This window comes from Rhinolophus sinicus, chromosome 3 (assembly GCF_057876585.1).
Source record: "Rhinolophus sinicus isolate RSI-liver-muscle chromosome 3, RSI-T2T, whole genome shotgun sequence".
Lineage (NCBI taxonomy): Eukaryota > Metazoa > Chordata > Mammalia > Chiroptera > Rhinolophidae > Rhinolophus > Rhinolophus sinicus.
Genome location: NC_142503.1, coordinates 103,904,943 through 103,919,824, shown reverse-complemented (window position 1 = coordinate 103,919,824; position 14,882 = coordinate 103,904,943). Strand labels below are relative to the sequence as shown.

Sequence of the window (14,882 nt, the reverse complement as noted above, 5' to 3'; positions counted from 1 at the left end):
GCTCCTCTTCTCGGTCCTTCCTTTTATTAACTCCCCCTGTGTTCAAAATATTTAGTTAGTGCTTTCCATCACCTGCACCGAATCCTGATTGATCAAAGTCCAGAGCATGTTTTGGTGACAAGATACTGCTGTTCCATTTTGTATATGGTACTGTATGAACTTAGGATACATAAATAATTTATTGTATGTCATTGACTAAGCATTAATTATATTGCAGCCTTTTAGTGACTCTTAATGTAAAGCTCTCAACATACTTATATACCTTTAAAGGGAAGAAAAATATACCTGAGTTACACATGATAACTTCTTAGAAGGAAATGAAGTATTTTTTTGGAAATGAAATCTTTTACAGTTAGTGTAACCAACTCTCAGAATGTCACTTCCTATAGCATATATCAGTGCTTCTCAAACTTTAATGTGGATACAAATCACCTCAGGAACTTGATGGTCTGATTGAAATGAAGATGTGGGTTGAGACCTAGGATTCTGCATTTCTAACAAACTGATTTGATTGTGATTTTGTGAACCACACTTTGAGTAGCAAGTCCTATGCTGTTTATCATTAATTTATAGAAGTAATAGTTTACATTTCTATTCATATGTTTATGAAGAAAAGAAAACCCACATCTTTTCACTCCACTCCCAAACCAGTACCCAGAGATGATAACTCTCAGGGACAGCTTTCATATCCTTCTAATTTTTTATTTTTATTTCATATACAATATGTCATGGAAATTTACTTTTTTTTTTTTAACACATAAATGGAATATTGTACAGTGCTCGGTAACTTGCTTTTTTTTTTTTTTTTACTCAGTAGTATCTCATGGATATCCTTAAACGTCACTACATACATGTCTGTACTTTTAGTTGCTGCGTAATACATGGTACCTCAGAGATACTGTGGTTTCAGTTATAGACCATCGCGATAAATGAATATCTCAATAAAGTGAGCCGCATGGATGTTTTTGATTTACATTACATTACATTAAGTGTGCAATGGCATGTGTCTAAAAAATGGTGTACATACCTTACTTAAGAAATATTTTATTGCCAAATGAAGATTCCAACTCGCTGAAGGCTTAGATGATGGCTAGCACTTTAGCAGTGTCTCTGTAGCATGTAGTGCTGTTTGATAGCATTTTACCACAGTAGAACTTCTTTCAAAGTTGGAGTCAATCCTCTTAAACCGTACTGCTGCTTTATGAACTAAGTTTGTGTAATATTTTAAATCCTTTGTTGTCTTTCAATAGTCTTCACCAGGAGTAGATTCCATCTCAAGAAACCACTTTATTTGCTCATCCGTAAGAAGCAACTCCTCATCTCATAAAGTGCATCTCTTCTTATGAGATTGCAGCAATTCAGTCACATCTTCAGGCTTCACTTCTAATTCTAGTTCTTCTGCTATTTCCACCTCATCTGCAGTTACTTCCTCCACTGACTTCAAAACTCCTGTTAATGTTGGTATTTTGACTTCTTCCCATGAATCACAAATGTTCTTAGTGGCATCTAGAATGGTAATAATTTCCAGAAAGTTTTTAAATTTACTTTGCCCAGATCCATCGGAGGAATCACTATCTATGGCAGCTATCTATAGCCTTACAAAATGTATTTCTTCAATAATAAGACTTGAAAAGTCAAAATTACTCCTTGATGGGCTATAGAATAGATGCTGTGTTAGCAGGCATGGAAACATTAATCTCATTGTCCGTCTCCATCAGAGCTCTTGGGTGACCAGGCGCATTGTCACCATGCAGTCAGATTTTGAAAGGAATCTTTTTTTTCTGAACAATAGGTCTCAACTTTAAAATTGGACTTAAAATATTTAGTAAGGCATGTTGTAAACAGATATACTGTCATCCAGGCTTTGTTGTTCCCTTTTAGAGCCCAGGCAGAGTAGATTTAGCATAAGTCTTATGGGCCCTAGGATTTTCAGAATGGTAAGTGAGCATTAATTTCAACTGAAAGTCACCAGCTACATTAGTTCCTAACAAGAGAGTCAGCCTTTCCTTTGAAACTTTGACACCCGGCATCGACTTTTATCTCCTTAGCTATAGAAGTTGCAGATGACATGTTCTAATATAAGGCTGTTCCATCTACAGCCGCCTTCATTATCTTGGCTAGATCTTCTGGATTACTAGCTGCAGCACATGTTGCTTCACCTTGCACTTCTGTTATGGAGATCGTTTTTTCCCCTTAAACCGCATGAACCAACCCTGCTACTTCTAGCTTTATTCCTGCAGTGTCCTCACCTCTCTCAGCCTTCATAGAATTGAAGAGACTTAGAGCCCCGCTCTGGATAAGCCTTTGGCTTAAAGGAATGTTGCAGGTTCTGTTTGGACTAAAACTTTCTGGATATCAGCAATAAGGCTGTTTTGCTTTCTTCTTTTTTTTTTTTAAATTTTTTATTGGGGAACAGTGTGTTTTTCCAGGGCCCATCAGCTCCAAGTCGTTGTCTTTCAATCTAGTTGTGGAGGGCGCAGCTCACTGGCCCATGTGGGAATCGAACCGGCAACCCAGTTGTTCAGAGCTTATGCTCTAACCAATGGAGCCATCCAACCGCCCCTTTCTTATTATTCTTGTGTTCACTGGAGTAGCAGTTTTAATTTCTTTAAGAATTTTTCCTTTGCATTCACAACTTTGCTAACTGGTACAAGAATCCTAGCTTTTGTCTTTCTCGGCTTTCAACATGCCTTCCTCACTAAGCTTTATTATTTCTAGCCTTTGATTTAAAGTGAAAGACTTGCAGCTCTTTCACTTGAACACTTAGAGGCCATTGCAGAATTATTAATTGGTCGAATTTTAATATTGTTGTGTCTCAGAGGAATAGGGAGGCCCGAGGAGAGGGAGAGAGCCAGTGGAAGGGGAGGCAGCAGAGGGAGAAATGGCCGCTTGTCAGAACATACACATTTATTGATTATGTTCACCATCTTATATGGGCACGGTCTGTGACATGTCAGAAACAATTATAATAGTAACATCAAAGATCACACTGATCACCATAGCAAATATGCTAGTGGAAAAGTTTGAAATAGTGTGAGAATTACCAAAATGGGATGTAGAGACATAAAGTGAGCAAATGCTGTTGGAAAAATGGCGTTGATTGACGTGCTCAGCACAGGCTTGCCACAAACCTTCCATCTGTTTTTTTAAAAATGCAGTATCTGCAAGGCACAGCAAAGCAGGGTGTGCCTGTATTGTACTAAGTATGGGTGCAGCATGAGTTTCAGGCAGACTCTTCTTGGGAAAATGGAGGTTATTTTTGCTTTATTGTGTTTCCAAATAATTTACATGTGAAATTTCTTATTCTTATCCTTCTGCACTTGTATATTTCTGTGGGGTAGGTTCCAAAAGTGTAATCTCTAGGTCTTAGATCACATGCGTTTTAAATTTTGATCAGTTCTACCAAACTACACTCGTAAAAGTTTTTACCGAAGTTGCCATCTCTCTAACATGGGCCATTTCCCCGACTTTTATCACTGGATCTTATCAGTTTTTAAGATCTTAGTCATTGCAGTGGATTAAAACACTCGTTGTATTCAGGAAGTTGGATATTTTCTTGTTTTTCAGCCAGTTGTATTGTGTAAATTCATAAAACAGTCCATTTTTTTACTGGATTATTTGTCTTTTATAGATGTATTTCTTTTTATTGTTGGTGTTGCAAATAATTACATAGAAGTTTCTGTACTTTACAGCTTTTGGGTTCTAATACTGTTTAAGAAAGCATTACAAAACAATAGTCTATACATTTTGGCCATCTGCAGCTCTCTTCAGGGGCTTAGATTAAGCTAGATAGAAACATAATGTAGAAACATGAGCCCATTCTTGTCTAGGAAATTGTCAAACTGAGTTTTGAGATGAAGTCTGTAACCCATTTAATTATATTTTAGATCAAATACTAAGATGAATAAAAAGCTAGGCTTTGGAGGCCTTTCTGTAGTATGTTAATTTGGGTTAAAAAAAATCCCCTCCCCCTTCAGTATTCTGATACAGTAGTATTTGGCTGGGGGTGTGTCGTGCACATCAGTTTTTTAAAAGCTCCTCGATGATTCTGATGTACTACCGAGGTTAAGAGCCACTTGCTCAAAGGATAGAGGCTGATAGGACATTGATAGTATTATTACAGCCTCAGCTGGGACAGTTGGCATATGCAGACCCACTTTTTAAAAATGCAAAAGCAGAACTTTCAAAGCAAACATTACTCCTGTAACCCTAGAATGTAATTTTCTTCAAATTAATATAATAATATACTTCTGTATTCATGCGGGAGTTCACATGTGCTTTACTTTGCAGAGCCCCCATAGTGGGCAAACTATTTAGAAGTAGTAGCTCCTGATTCTGGCTGCATATCACTGTTATTTGGGAAACTTTAGGTAAAAACTGTGGGTGAAAAATACAGACACTCATGTCGTCCCACCCTAAACAATTGATCAGAATTGCTGATGGCGAAGTCCAAGTATTGGAATTTTTAAAGTTCCCCTGGAGATTCAAATATGTAGCCAAAATGGGGAACCATTGTTTTAGAGCTTATAACTAGAGAAAATTTGAGATTGTAGGTAGCTTTATTGTCCTAAACGTACTGCTTGCTAGTATTAGTTTTCTAATTATAGTTATTTTGCTTATTAACTTTTTGTGTGGTTTGTTTATAGCTTTAAAAATGAGAAACAACAATAAAAAACGGTGAAGAGGGATTTATTTATTTATTTATTTATTTATTTATTTATTTAGTTTAACCAAGAGCTTGAATTGACTTTCCATTAAACTCATTTTGAATTTTGGTAGCACACATAGGTGGATTCCTTTCACCAGGCCCCAACCTAAAGAAATTAAATCAGAATATTTGAAGATGGTGCTACAAGCATTAGTTTTTTTAAATTTCCTCTAATATTCAGATCCTATTTACCTATTTTATTTTGGGTCAAGTCACTTAACCTCACCTCACCTGTAAAATGTAAGTAATGCCCACCTTGCATTAAGTATTGATGTGAGGATTAAATGAAATCAGAATGTAAGTAAGGTACCTGGCACTAAATAATTTCACGTCTATGTTCCTTCCGTTCAGCATTGCCCTTTGACACTCATACTTTTAACAGTCAGAACTCCATTATGGGTGCTCCAGTGTGGGTTAGATTGCTTTTATAATTTAATATTTTAAATTTATATTTTAATTTACATGCAATAAAATGTATACTTTTCGGTATACAATTCCATGAGTTTTGACAAATGCCTAGAGTTGTGTAACTACCACCACAATCAAGCTACAGAATAGTTCCATCGTTACCCTTATAAAATTCCCTTCCAGGTTTGTTCACATCCTCCCCCCTTATTCCCTGGCAACCGGGGCTTTGTGCAGCATCCCTACAGTTTTGCCTTTTCTGCCATGTCATAGAGATGGAATCATAGAGTATCTAGCCTTTGAATCTGGTTTCTTTCACCGAAAGTTTGCATGAGACGATTCCTACTGCTGTATATATGGATATGTACCACAGTTTGTTTTTCCACACCCCACTTGTGGAACATTTGGATTGTTTCCAATTTTTGCCAGGTAAAAATAATGCTGTTTTAAACATTAACGTATAGGTTTTGGGGTGAACATAAGTTTTCATGTCACTTAGGCCAGTTCCTACTAGTGAGATACTGGGGTTGTAGTAAGTATATGTTTAACTTCATAAGTAACTGCTTAACTTTTTCCTGTTGGCCTTCCCACCAGTGGTATAAAGGAGTTCCAGTTGCACCACACACTCTGTAGCACTTGGGATTGTCAGATTGGTCCCCCCTTGCTCCTCCCCCCACATTCAGCTCAGCTCTAGGTCAAGTCGGTTTCAATCTAGTTGTGGAGGGCACAGCTCACTGGCCCATGTGGGAATCGAACCAGCGACCTTGGTGTTATGAGCACTGCGTTCTAACCACTTAGGCAACTGCCCCTGCGCCCCCTGCCCCACACGCACACATTCTAATAGGCACGTTACGGTACCACGGTGGCTTCAATTTGTGTGGCCTGAATAACTCATGATGTTCACGTACTCCATCTGTTCGTGTACTTTTTGTTTATGCCTCTGTGTAGATTTTCTTTGAAGTATCAGTTTGAAATCATTTGCTTATTTTTCAAATTGGGTTTTTGTTTTTTTGTTACATTTTAAGAATATATATATTTAAAAATATATATTCTAAATGCAAGTCGTTTGTCAGATATGTGATTTGCAAATATTTTCTGCCGGTTTGTGATGTTTTTTCATTCTGAGAGCTATTTGCCTAACCCAGGGTCACAAAGATTTTCTCCAAGTTTTATAGTCTTAGATTTTACATTTAGGTATGATCCATTATGAATTTTGTATGAAGTCTGGGTATAGGTCAAAGTTGATTTTTTTAAAATATAGATGTCTTAATTATTCCAGCACTGTTTGAATTAACCCATTGAATTAGCACCTTTTAATAAATCTCTTTTGACATATTTATGTGGATCTACTTCTGGCTTCCATTCCATGGATCTGTGCATCCTTTTGCCAAAACTGTAGCTTTATAGTATGTTTTAAAATTAGGTGGTAGTCTTTTCAAAATCTCAGTAAGATTTTGATTGGTATTGAGTTGAATAAATAGATCAATTTGGGAAGAATTAATATTTTAACTACATTTGGCCCTTCATATCCGTGGTGTTTGCATCCGCAGGTTCAACCAACCGAGGTTTGAAAACGGTATTTTCAGTCCGTGGTTGGGAACCTGTGGGATGTGGAGGCCCGCTGTGTGCATCGTCCTTCACCAACGACGAGTGTCCTCAGAGCTTGGTGTCTGTGGGTGGTCCTGGGACCTGTTCCCCAGGGATACTGGGAGTCCCCACACCCACAAAGATGGTGTAGCTCTTCATTTAGTTAGGTTTTTAAACATTTCCTTCATCAGTATTTTGCAGCATACAGGTACTTTACAAGTTTTGTTAGATTTATACCTAAAATATTTCATATTTTGGTGCTATTGTAAATGGTGCGTACTTTAACTTTTTGGGACTTTAATTTTTGTGTGATTTCCAGTTATTCCTTGCTAGTATATAAAAATACTGTTGTTTTAAAATGATTATTGGTCTTGTATTCTGAGACCTTGTGAAACTCAGTAGTTCTTGGAGGTTTTTGTAGATCCATGGAATATTCTACATAGACAGTCATGTTATCTGTGACTGGAAACAGCTTTTTTTCCTTTCTAGTGTGTATGCCTTTTATTTCTTTTTCTGCCTTATTGCATTTGTAACATTTCCAATGTGATGTTGAATAGAAGTGGTGAAAATGAACGTCCTCGCCTTGTTCCATATCTTAGGGGGAAAGCGTAGTCTTTCATCACTAGGTGTGATGTTAGCTGTAACTTTGTTGTAGATTACCGAGTTGAGGAAATTTCCCTTCTATTCCTAGTTTGCTGAGAGTTTTATGAGTACTGAATGTTGAATTTTGGCAGACTTCCTGCATCCTCTTGATAAGATCTTATGGGTTTTTTTCTTTAGGCTGTTAATATGGGCAATTAATGTTGAGTTTTTAAAAAAAGGTTTAACCGGCCTTCAATTCTAGGATAAACCCCACTTTGTTGTGGTGTAAATGATCCTTTTTATGTATTGCTGGATTGGATTTCCTAGTATGTATTTTGTTGGCAATTTTTACATCTTTGTTCATAGAGTATTTGTCTTTGATTTTTATATCAGGGTGATGCTGGTCTTATAATAAAAATTGGGAAGTGTTCTCTCTTCTGTTTTTTTGGGGGAAGATACTGTGTAGAATTCATATTTTTTTGTTCCTTAGAGGATTGGTAGACTTTACCAGTGAAACCATTTGGGTCTTGAGTTTTCTTTGTGGAAAGGGTTTAACTACGCATTTGGTTTGTCTTACAGATGTAGGAAATTGATGTTATTTCTTCTTCAATGAATTTTAATAGTAGTGTCTTTAAGGAAATTGATTTGCCTCATCTAAGTTGTAAATTAATGAGCAAAGTGTTGTTTGCGGTATTCTGTTATCATTTTTAATGTCTCTAGGATCTGTACGGATGTTTCCCTGTCATTCCTAATATTGGTGATTTGTGTCTTTTTTTATCTTGGTTAGTCTTTGCTAGAGTTCTGTTGATTTTATTACTAGCTTTTGGTTTTATTTTTTCTTGTTTTTCTGTTTTCAGGTTCATTGACTTCTGTTCCTTATTACTTTTTCTGATTGCTGTAGGTTTAGTTTGCCCTTTAAAAAAAACAAAACATTTGTGACTTTAATTCTTTTTTTTTAAAGATTTTATTGGGGAAGGGGAACAGGACTTTATTGGGGAACAGTGTGTACTTCCAGGACTTTTTTCCAAGTCAAGTTGTCCTTTCAATCTTCGTTGTGGAGGGTGCAGCTCATCTCCAGGTCCAGTTGCCGTTGCTAGTTCCAGGGGGCACAGCCCACCATCCCTTGCTGGACTCGAAGAATCGAACTGGCACCCTTGTGGTTGAGAGTCTACTAGTCCATGTGGGAATCGAACCGGCAGCCTTCAGAGTTAGGAGCACAGAGCTCCAACCACCTGAGCCACCGGGCCGGCCCTAATTCTTTTTTTTATATAACCATTTAATGCAGTAACTTTCCCCCAAACAATGTTAGCCACCTCCCACAAATTTGGTATGTTGTATTTTCATTTTTTTGTTGTTGAAGATGTTTTCTAATTTCCTTCAGGACTTCTTCCTTAACAATTGTCACCCCAATAAACTTTAATTTAAAAAAAAAAAAGACTTCTTCCTTGACCCCTGGTTATTAGTAGATGACTTAATTTCCAAATTGTCTGTCTGCTTGTTCAATGGATTACTGAGAAAGTAGTGTTGAAATCTCCAAGTATAATTGTGGATTTGGTCTGTTTTTCTTTCAGATCTATCAGTTTTTGCTTGATTTATTATTAGGCTTTGTTGTTAGGTGCAGACATTTAAGATTGTTATGTTTTCTTGGTGAATTGACCTTTTACCATTATGATGTGTTTTTCTTTTATCCCTGGTAATTTTTCTTGTTCTGAAGTTAACTTTGTTTGATACGAATATAGCCACTGTGGCTTTAATTTGACGAGTGTTTTGCATGATATATGTTTTTTTCATCCTTTTACGTTTAAACTCTATCATAACACTGAAAAATGGATTGTTATGGACAATATGTAGTTTCACCTTTTTAAAAAACACTGAGCTGTCTGTTACTTAGCGGCATTTCATTTCTATTTTTAAATTGAAGTTTAATTGATAATATAACATTAGTTGCAGGTGGTGCAACATAATGATTTTAATATTTGTATTTTGTCTTAAACTTTTTTTTACTATTTACATTTAATATAATTATTGATGTGGTTGGATTTTGGCCTTTTTAAATTATGTTTGTTTTTCCATTTCTGCTTTCTTTTGGATTGAAATTTTAAAAATAGTCCACTTCATAGATCTATTGGCTTTTTTAGTCATATCTCTTGGTCTTCTTTTTTTTCTTGGTTGTTGCTCTAGGGATTATAATACAAATATTTTTAAGTCTTCACATTCTGTTTAGAGTTAATATTTCACTACAAGTAAAACATAGAAGCTTTACAGCTGTATAGATGGTTTTTCTCCCAGTCCCTTTATATTATAGTTGTCATATGTGTTACATCTGTATACATTTAACCCTTACCCCTCACCATGACATGTTATACTTTTTGGTTTCAGCAATTTTGTATGTTTTTAAGAACTTACGAGGAGAAAAGTAATCTATAATATTTACCCATTTTCCAGTTCTGTTGTTCCTCCATTCTTGAAGTTCCAAGTTTCCCTCTGGAATCATTTTTCTTCCAGCTCAGCAACTTCTTTTAGCATTGCCTTTAGAGCACATCTGCTGGCAATGAGTTCTCATAATTTTCTGTTATCTGAGACTATATCTTCATTCCTGAACTATACTTTCGCTGAATATAGAATTCTAGGCTGACAGCTATTTAATATTATCCCGCAGGGCCCTGAGATACTCTTCTTTAAACAAAAATTATTTTTCTATTTTAGGATTGGATAATTAATTATTGATACATTTCCTAAGTTCACTGACTCCTTTGAGATGTCCGTTCTGCTCTTGAGCCCATCCAGTGAACTTGTATGTTTTTTTAGTTCTAAAATTTCTATTTGGTTGTTTTTTAGAATTTATGTTTCTTTCCTAAGAATTTCTTTAATTCATTTAAAGGTGTTTATCTAATGGATCATGATTTTAATAGCTGCTTTAAAAGACTTTGATAATTCTAACGTCCGAGTCATCTCTAGGCGTCTATTTCTTAATTGGCTTCTCCCTTGAGAATTGGTCAGTTTTTTTTGTTCTTTCTATGTCTGATAATTTTGAAATCTATCTTGGACGTTTGGAATATTATGTTGTATGATTTGCATCCTGTTAAAATCCTTTAGAGAATGGTGAGGATTTTTTTGTTTTAGTAAACAAGCCAACCCAGTTAAGTTCTTTCTCACTTTATGTAGGCAGTGGTTCCATTATCTGTTCATTTTTCAGAGCCTTTGCTATGTTGAATTTGCCCCTCCCATTCCCATCTAGGTTGTCCAGCCCTTGGGCAGTTGTTTATGATATACGCGTAATTCTGTTCTGAAAGCCTCTCCTGTACTTCTGGCTGTGTTGCACACATGCGCAACTTGCAGGAGAGCCCAGGACTTGGTTCATACACAGAGTTAGGGGTCTCCTTCTCCACCTTGCTCTCCGTGATTTCCCCTGCACTCGGGCTTCAGGGGCCCTTTTTATTCATTCCTATAGCCACAAGTATGGAGTTCTCTCGGTTTTAGTTTCCTGTCTGTCATGCCTTGAGATGAAGTGGCAAGAGGAAAAAAAGAATAGGGACTCCTCCATACTCTTCTTTTCCCCTGGGGCCATCTTCCTGCTTCCTCTACTCAGAGCAGTGATTTTTCTCTTGTGGTTTTTAGTAGTCACTCTGCAGCAGTGTGGCTTCATGGCTGGGCTGGCTTCAGCACAGGAGGGAGAAACAAGAGAAAAAGTGAACGTCTTCTCCTCACATCCTCCAGGAGTCTTTTGCCCCAGTAAAGATACCCTGTTCTTAGTTTTTGTTGATCACGCCTGCCGTCATGTCCCTGTTTGGCCCAGCCTTGTTTCAAAGCCAGGAAATAAAGGAGAAAAAAAACAGTGTACTCACCACTACCTTATTGGTTGTTCTTCACTTCCCTCCACAATTTGCCTGCTGTTATTTAGTTTTCAGAGTACTCTGTCCGTTGTATTTTGTCCAGGGCTCGTATTGCTAGTTAGAATCAGTAGAAGAGAGATACTACAGTGAGCTTATTACTCCATCTTGGCCAGGACCAGAAGTCAGATCGTTTTGTTTTTAAATAATCAACATTATTGATGTATAATTTTTATATAACTAAATGTACCCATTTTAAGTGTATAGTTTGAGTTTTGATAAATGTTTTTCCTCCTATAATCAACCGTCACATTTCAGAAATAGAACATTTTCAGTCCCTCAGAAGCTCCCTGTGCCACTTAGCGTTCTGCTGTCCTCTTCTCATCCTGTCCTGAATTACCTTTGGTGGAGGATGTAAACGATAATTAGACATATGACTAGTAGTTCAATGGCATCTTTAATATTGCTTTAGGTTCTACTGCATGGAATAATTGAGGGACTATTAGACCCAGATTATCCTCAGCTAGAATTCACAACTACTCCACTTAATGAGTTGCATGGCATTGGGTAATTTTTGTAACCTTTTGGAACCTAGTCAGTTTTCTCGTATTTAAAATGGGATGGATATATTTATATCTTAAAGAGTGCTTTGAGAACTAAATGAGATGTGTAAAGTACCGTGTACAGGGCCTGACATACAGCAGTAGATGCACAATAAATATTCCCCCCATCACCTTTCCTTCATGCAATGCACATAAATGATTTGAGCCAGCAGTGCTGAAATAGTACCCTCCACCCCCTGCGTAGCATAGAGCCCTGGCAGAATATATTTTGGCATTATCATGCCACTGTGGTTTAGATAAAATTTTTTCAGTAACATCCTATTGGGAAAAACTTTTGAGCATATATCTCCAATATAGTATACACGTTATTAAACACACAGAAATTTTTATAGGATGATGTGAAAAATAGAAAAGTCGTGTTTCTTTTACCCTGGAGAACCACTGATCTGATTTTCTGAATCCCTTTGGTGATGAGCACATTTGGGGAGGTCCTACCCCAAACCTAATAAATAAAAATATGGTGGTGGAACCTAGGAATCTGTGTTTTAACAACTTTTCATAGTAATTTTTGATGAACCAATAGCAGGTTTGGGAACCTGTGGCTGGGACCAATTTTCGATACTGGAACTCAGACGCAGGAAAGGCACCAGCATCAGTCAAAGAGGGCTTTTACCCTCCTCTCCCTTTTTTCTCTTTGCAAGTTAAGACTTAATTCCTGAGTTATTTTTCCTGAAGCACTCTGTCTAGTGGCAGAGAAGACAGTGTATTTGATGCCACCAAGTTAGTCACACAATTCTAGTGAATACTACTAGGCTTAACTCTCCCAATTGATAGAATTATTGTCCTTATTTTACATATGACTAAATCTAAATCAATAACTTTATTTAAATTGTAGGTAAATCCTGTTGTGAATACCTGTTATCAAACTCTTGAGTTTAAAAAAAAAATTGTTGAATCCCATTTCTAAGAAAGAGTTGGGCATGACTAATGTCTCTATATTCAGTACAAATAAACACATAATTGAGGATCGGTTAATAGGTTTCTTTTCACGTATTACATAACTCTAGTAGATTGTTGGTGTCTGTCTGGAGTGCTGTGTTAAAGGAGAATTCTTAAGGAGGTTCGGGTCCAAGAAGGAAGGAATACTAATGGATTAGTCAATTGTGCCTGGAGTGGTGGGTGCATGGGCGTCATAATGTATGCATCTTAGGCTTTGGGGAGTGTATGGGTATGTGTGTATTTTCCTGTGACGAATGGTATTTTTGAGAATAACTGGTAGAGATTTCTTTCATGACATAATTTTTATGTAGGATTACATTTTAACTAAATTAGTAGTTAACTAATACTATAGTCTAACTGTGGTAAAATAAGAGTGGTTTATGCACAGAGACCTTTCTTGAAATGTTACTTGATATAATTACATTATATGTGAAATCCAAATAAGCCAACTCTGTCTGATATTGTAACCAGCTCTGGTATCTTTGAACGAGTCAGTTTTAGCTCATCTCTTAGGCCCCATTGCATTTTAAGTTAAAATTCTGGACCCAAATAGTAAACTCACTAGTTTCATAGGAAATGGAAATATTTGTGACAGGATTGAATGATAGGGCAGTAAAGTTTTTATTTCATGTTAGCTTTTCCTTCTCAAAATGAAGTAACAACCTAAGATTATAGTCCATAAATTATTACACAGTACAGATAATTTGTCATTTTTCATTAAATATCTTTGAAGGGTCTTCTAACTTAGTGGTTTGGAGTCGTTTGAACTATTCAGTACCTAAGATGTTAGAAATCTTATTGATTAATAGTGTGTGGATGTAGCAGCTGTCAAATCTTAATTGCAAAAAAGTTAATTAGTGCATGATTTAATACAATAATTTTTCATTTAATTCCTTTTTGGCTTATTTTGAATTCTGCTTTAGAATCCTGTAGAATCCTGCCATATTAGTGTGACTTACTGTTTTTAAATAGTCTTGCTTCTCATAATTGAAATTTTGTATTTTCTTAGGGGAATAAAGAAATATCTTTGGAAAGGAAATTTGGGTGGGGTGTTACAGAAATTTAAATTCAACCTAAAGATTCAGTAAATGTCAATGAAATGCTGTTTACTTTAAAGTGACTTTTTTTCCCCCCTTCTTTAGAATCCAGCAACTATCACAAGAATACTCCTTAGCCACTTCAATTGGGATAAAGAGAAGCTAATGGAAAGGTAAGGAACTATCATGTCAGCTTTGTATTTAGAAGTAATACAGAAAGCCCGGGAAACAGAATTTACAAGAAGCAAGTAAGGAATTATTAGTTTATTTTATATGGCAGTCTGTGAACAAACCAATGGGCAAGTGGTGTCTGCTTTAATCTCATAGTCCTCATCCATAAATTTTGCAATAAATTTAGTGTTAAGAGAACTCAGGCTTAATGTTTCTTATTTTATTGTGGAGATGACCTGGGGGCTCTACTTCATTATCTTCTACCTGTTGTATATCCTTTATTTCCCCCTTTTTCCATATGTATCATTTTGATATATATGTAAACTAAGTTGGTTTTTTGAAAGTGCTTGAAACATTCTTGTAGCACGTGAATAAGTTCTTTTAATTACTTAAAATTTCTTGCCCATAAACCTTTAAATCTGTTAAGCATATTAATCACATTTATTCAATAAAAACAAAGTAAAGAAGTTTATCAGGGTATCCTGGCCACCAAAACAGCTGTTTGAACCGGTTTTCTGTTTTTGGTGCAGGATTATATTCCATGGATATTTTTTGTATTTTCTCTCTGGAAATGTTTCTAGTTCTAAAAGGGAAGAAATTACTGGGACTGGAAAATGACAGTACTAATGTCATTCTTAATCTTTCCTCTTCCTTAGATTGGAAATTGGGGATACTTGTTAAGGTGGTAGGGTGACAGCCTCGGTTCTTTCAGCCTTATTCTATCAGCCTAAAAGTAGCAGTCCTCATTTTAATAAAGAATTATGACTAGTTATTGGGAACTGAGAACCCAGATATTGTGAGAAATAAATGAAAAATATTTCTCACTTGATTTTACAACTGAAAGCCCTTTGTAAAGCAGACACTAGATAATACCAAGAGTGTTGCCCCATTTCTCATACCTTGTACCCCAGCTACAAGTTAATAGTGACAGTAATAGCTATCAATTTTTGAGCCCTCTGTGCCATGCAGTATTTCATTTTATTTTTCTGATAACTTTATG

General features: G+C 36.2%; 1 protein-coding gene across 2 annotated transcripts in view; it reads left to right on the top strand.

The window, feature by feature from the left end:
* Positions 1-14,882, top strand: part of ARIH1 (ariadne RBR E3 ubiquitin protein ligase 1) — a 103,432-nt gene that overhangs the window by 31,196 nt on the left and 57,354 nt on the right. For both annotated transcript variants that reach the window (XM_019735959.3, XM_088796849.1), the window contains one exon: positions 13,817-13,884. In XM_019735959.3, coding sequence (XP_019591518.1) covers positions 13,817-13,884 — 68 coding nt within the window. The remainder of the gene's footprint in view (positions 1-13,816; positions 13,885-14,882) is intronic.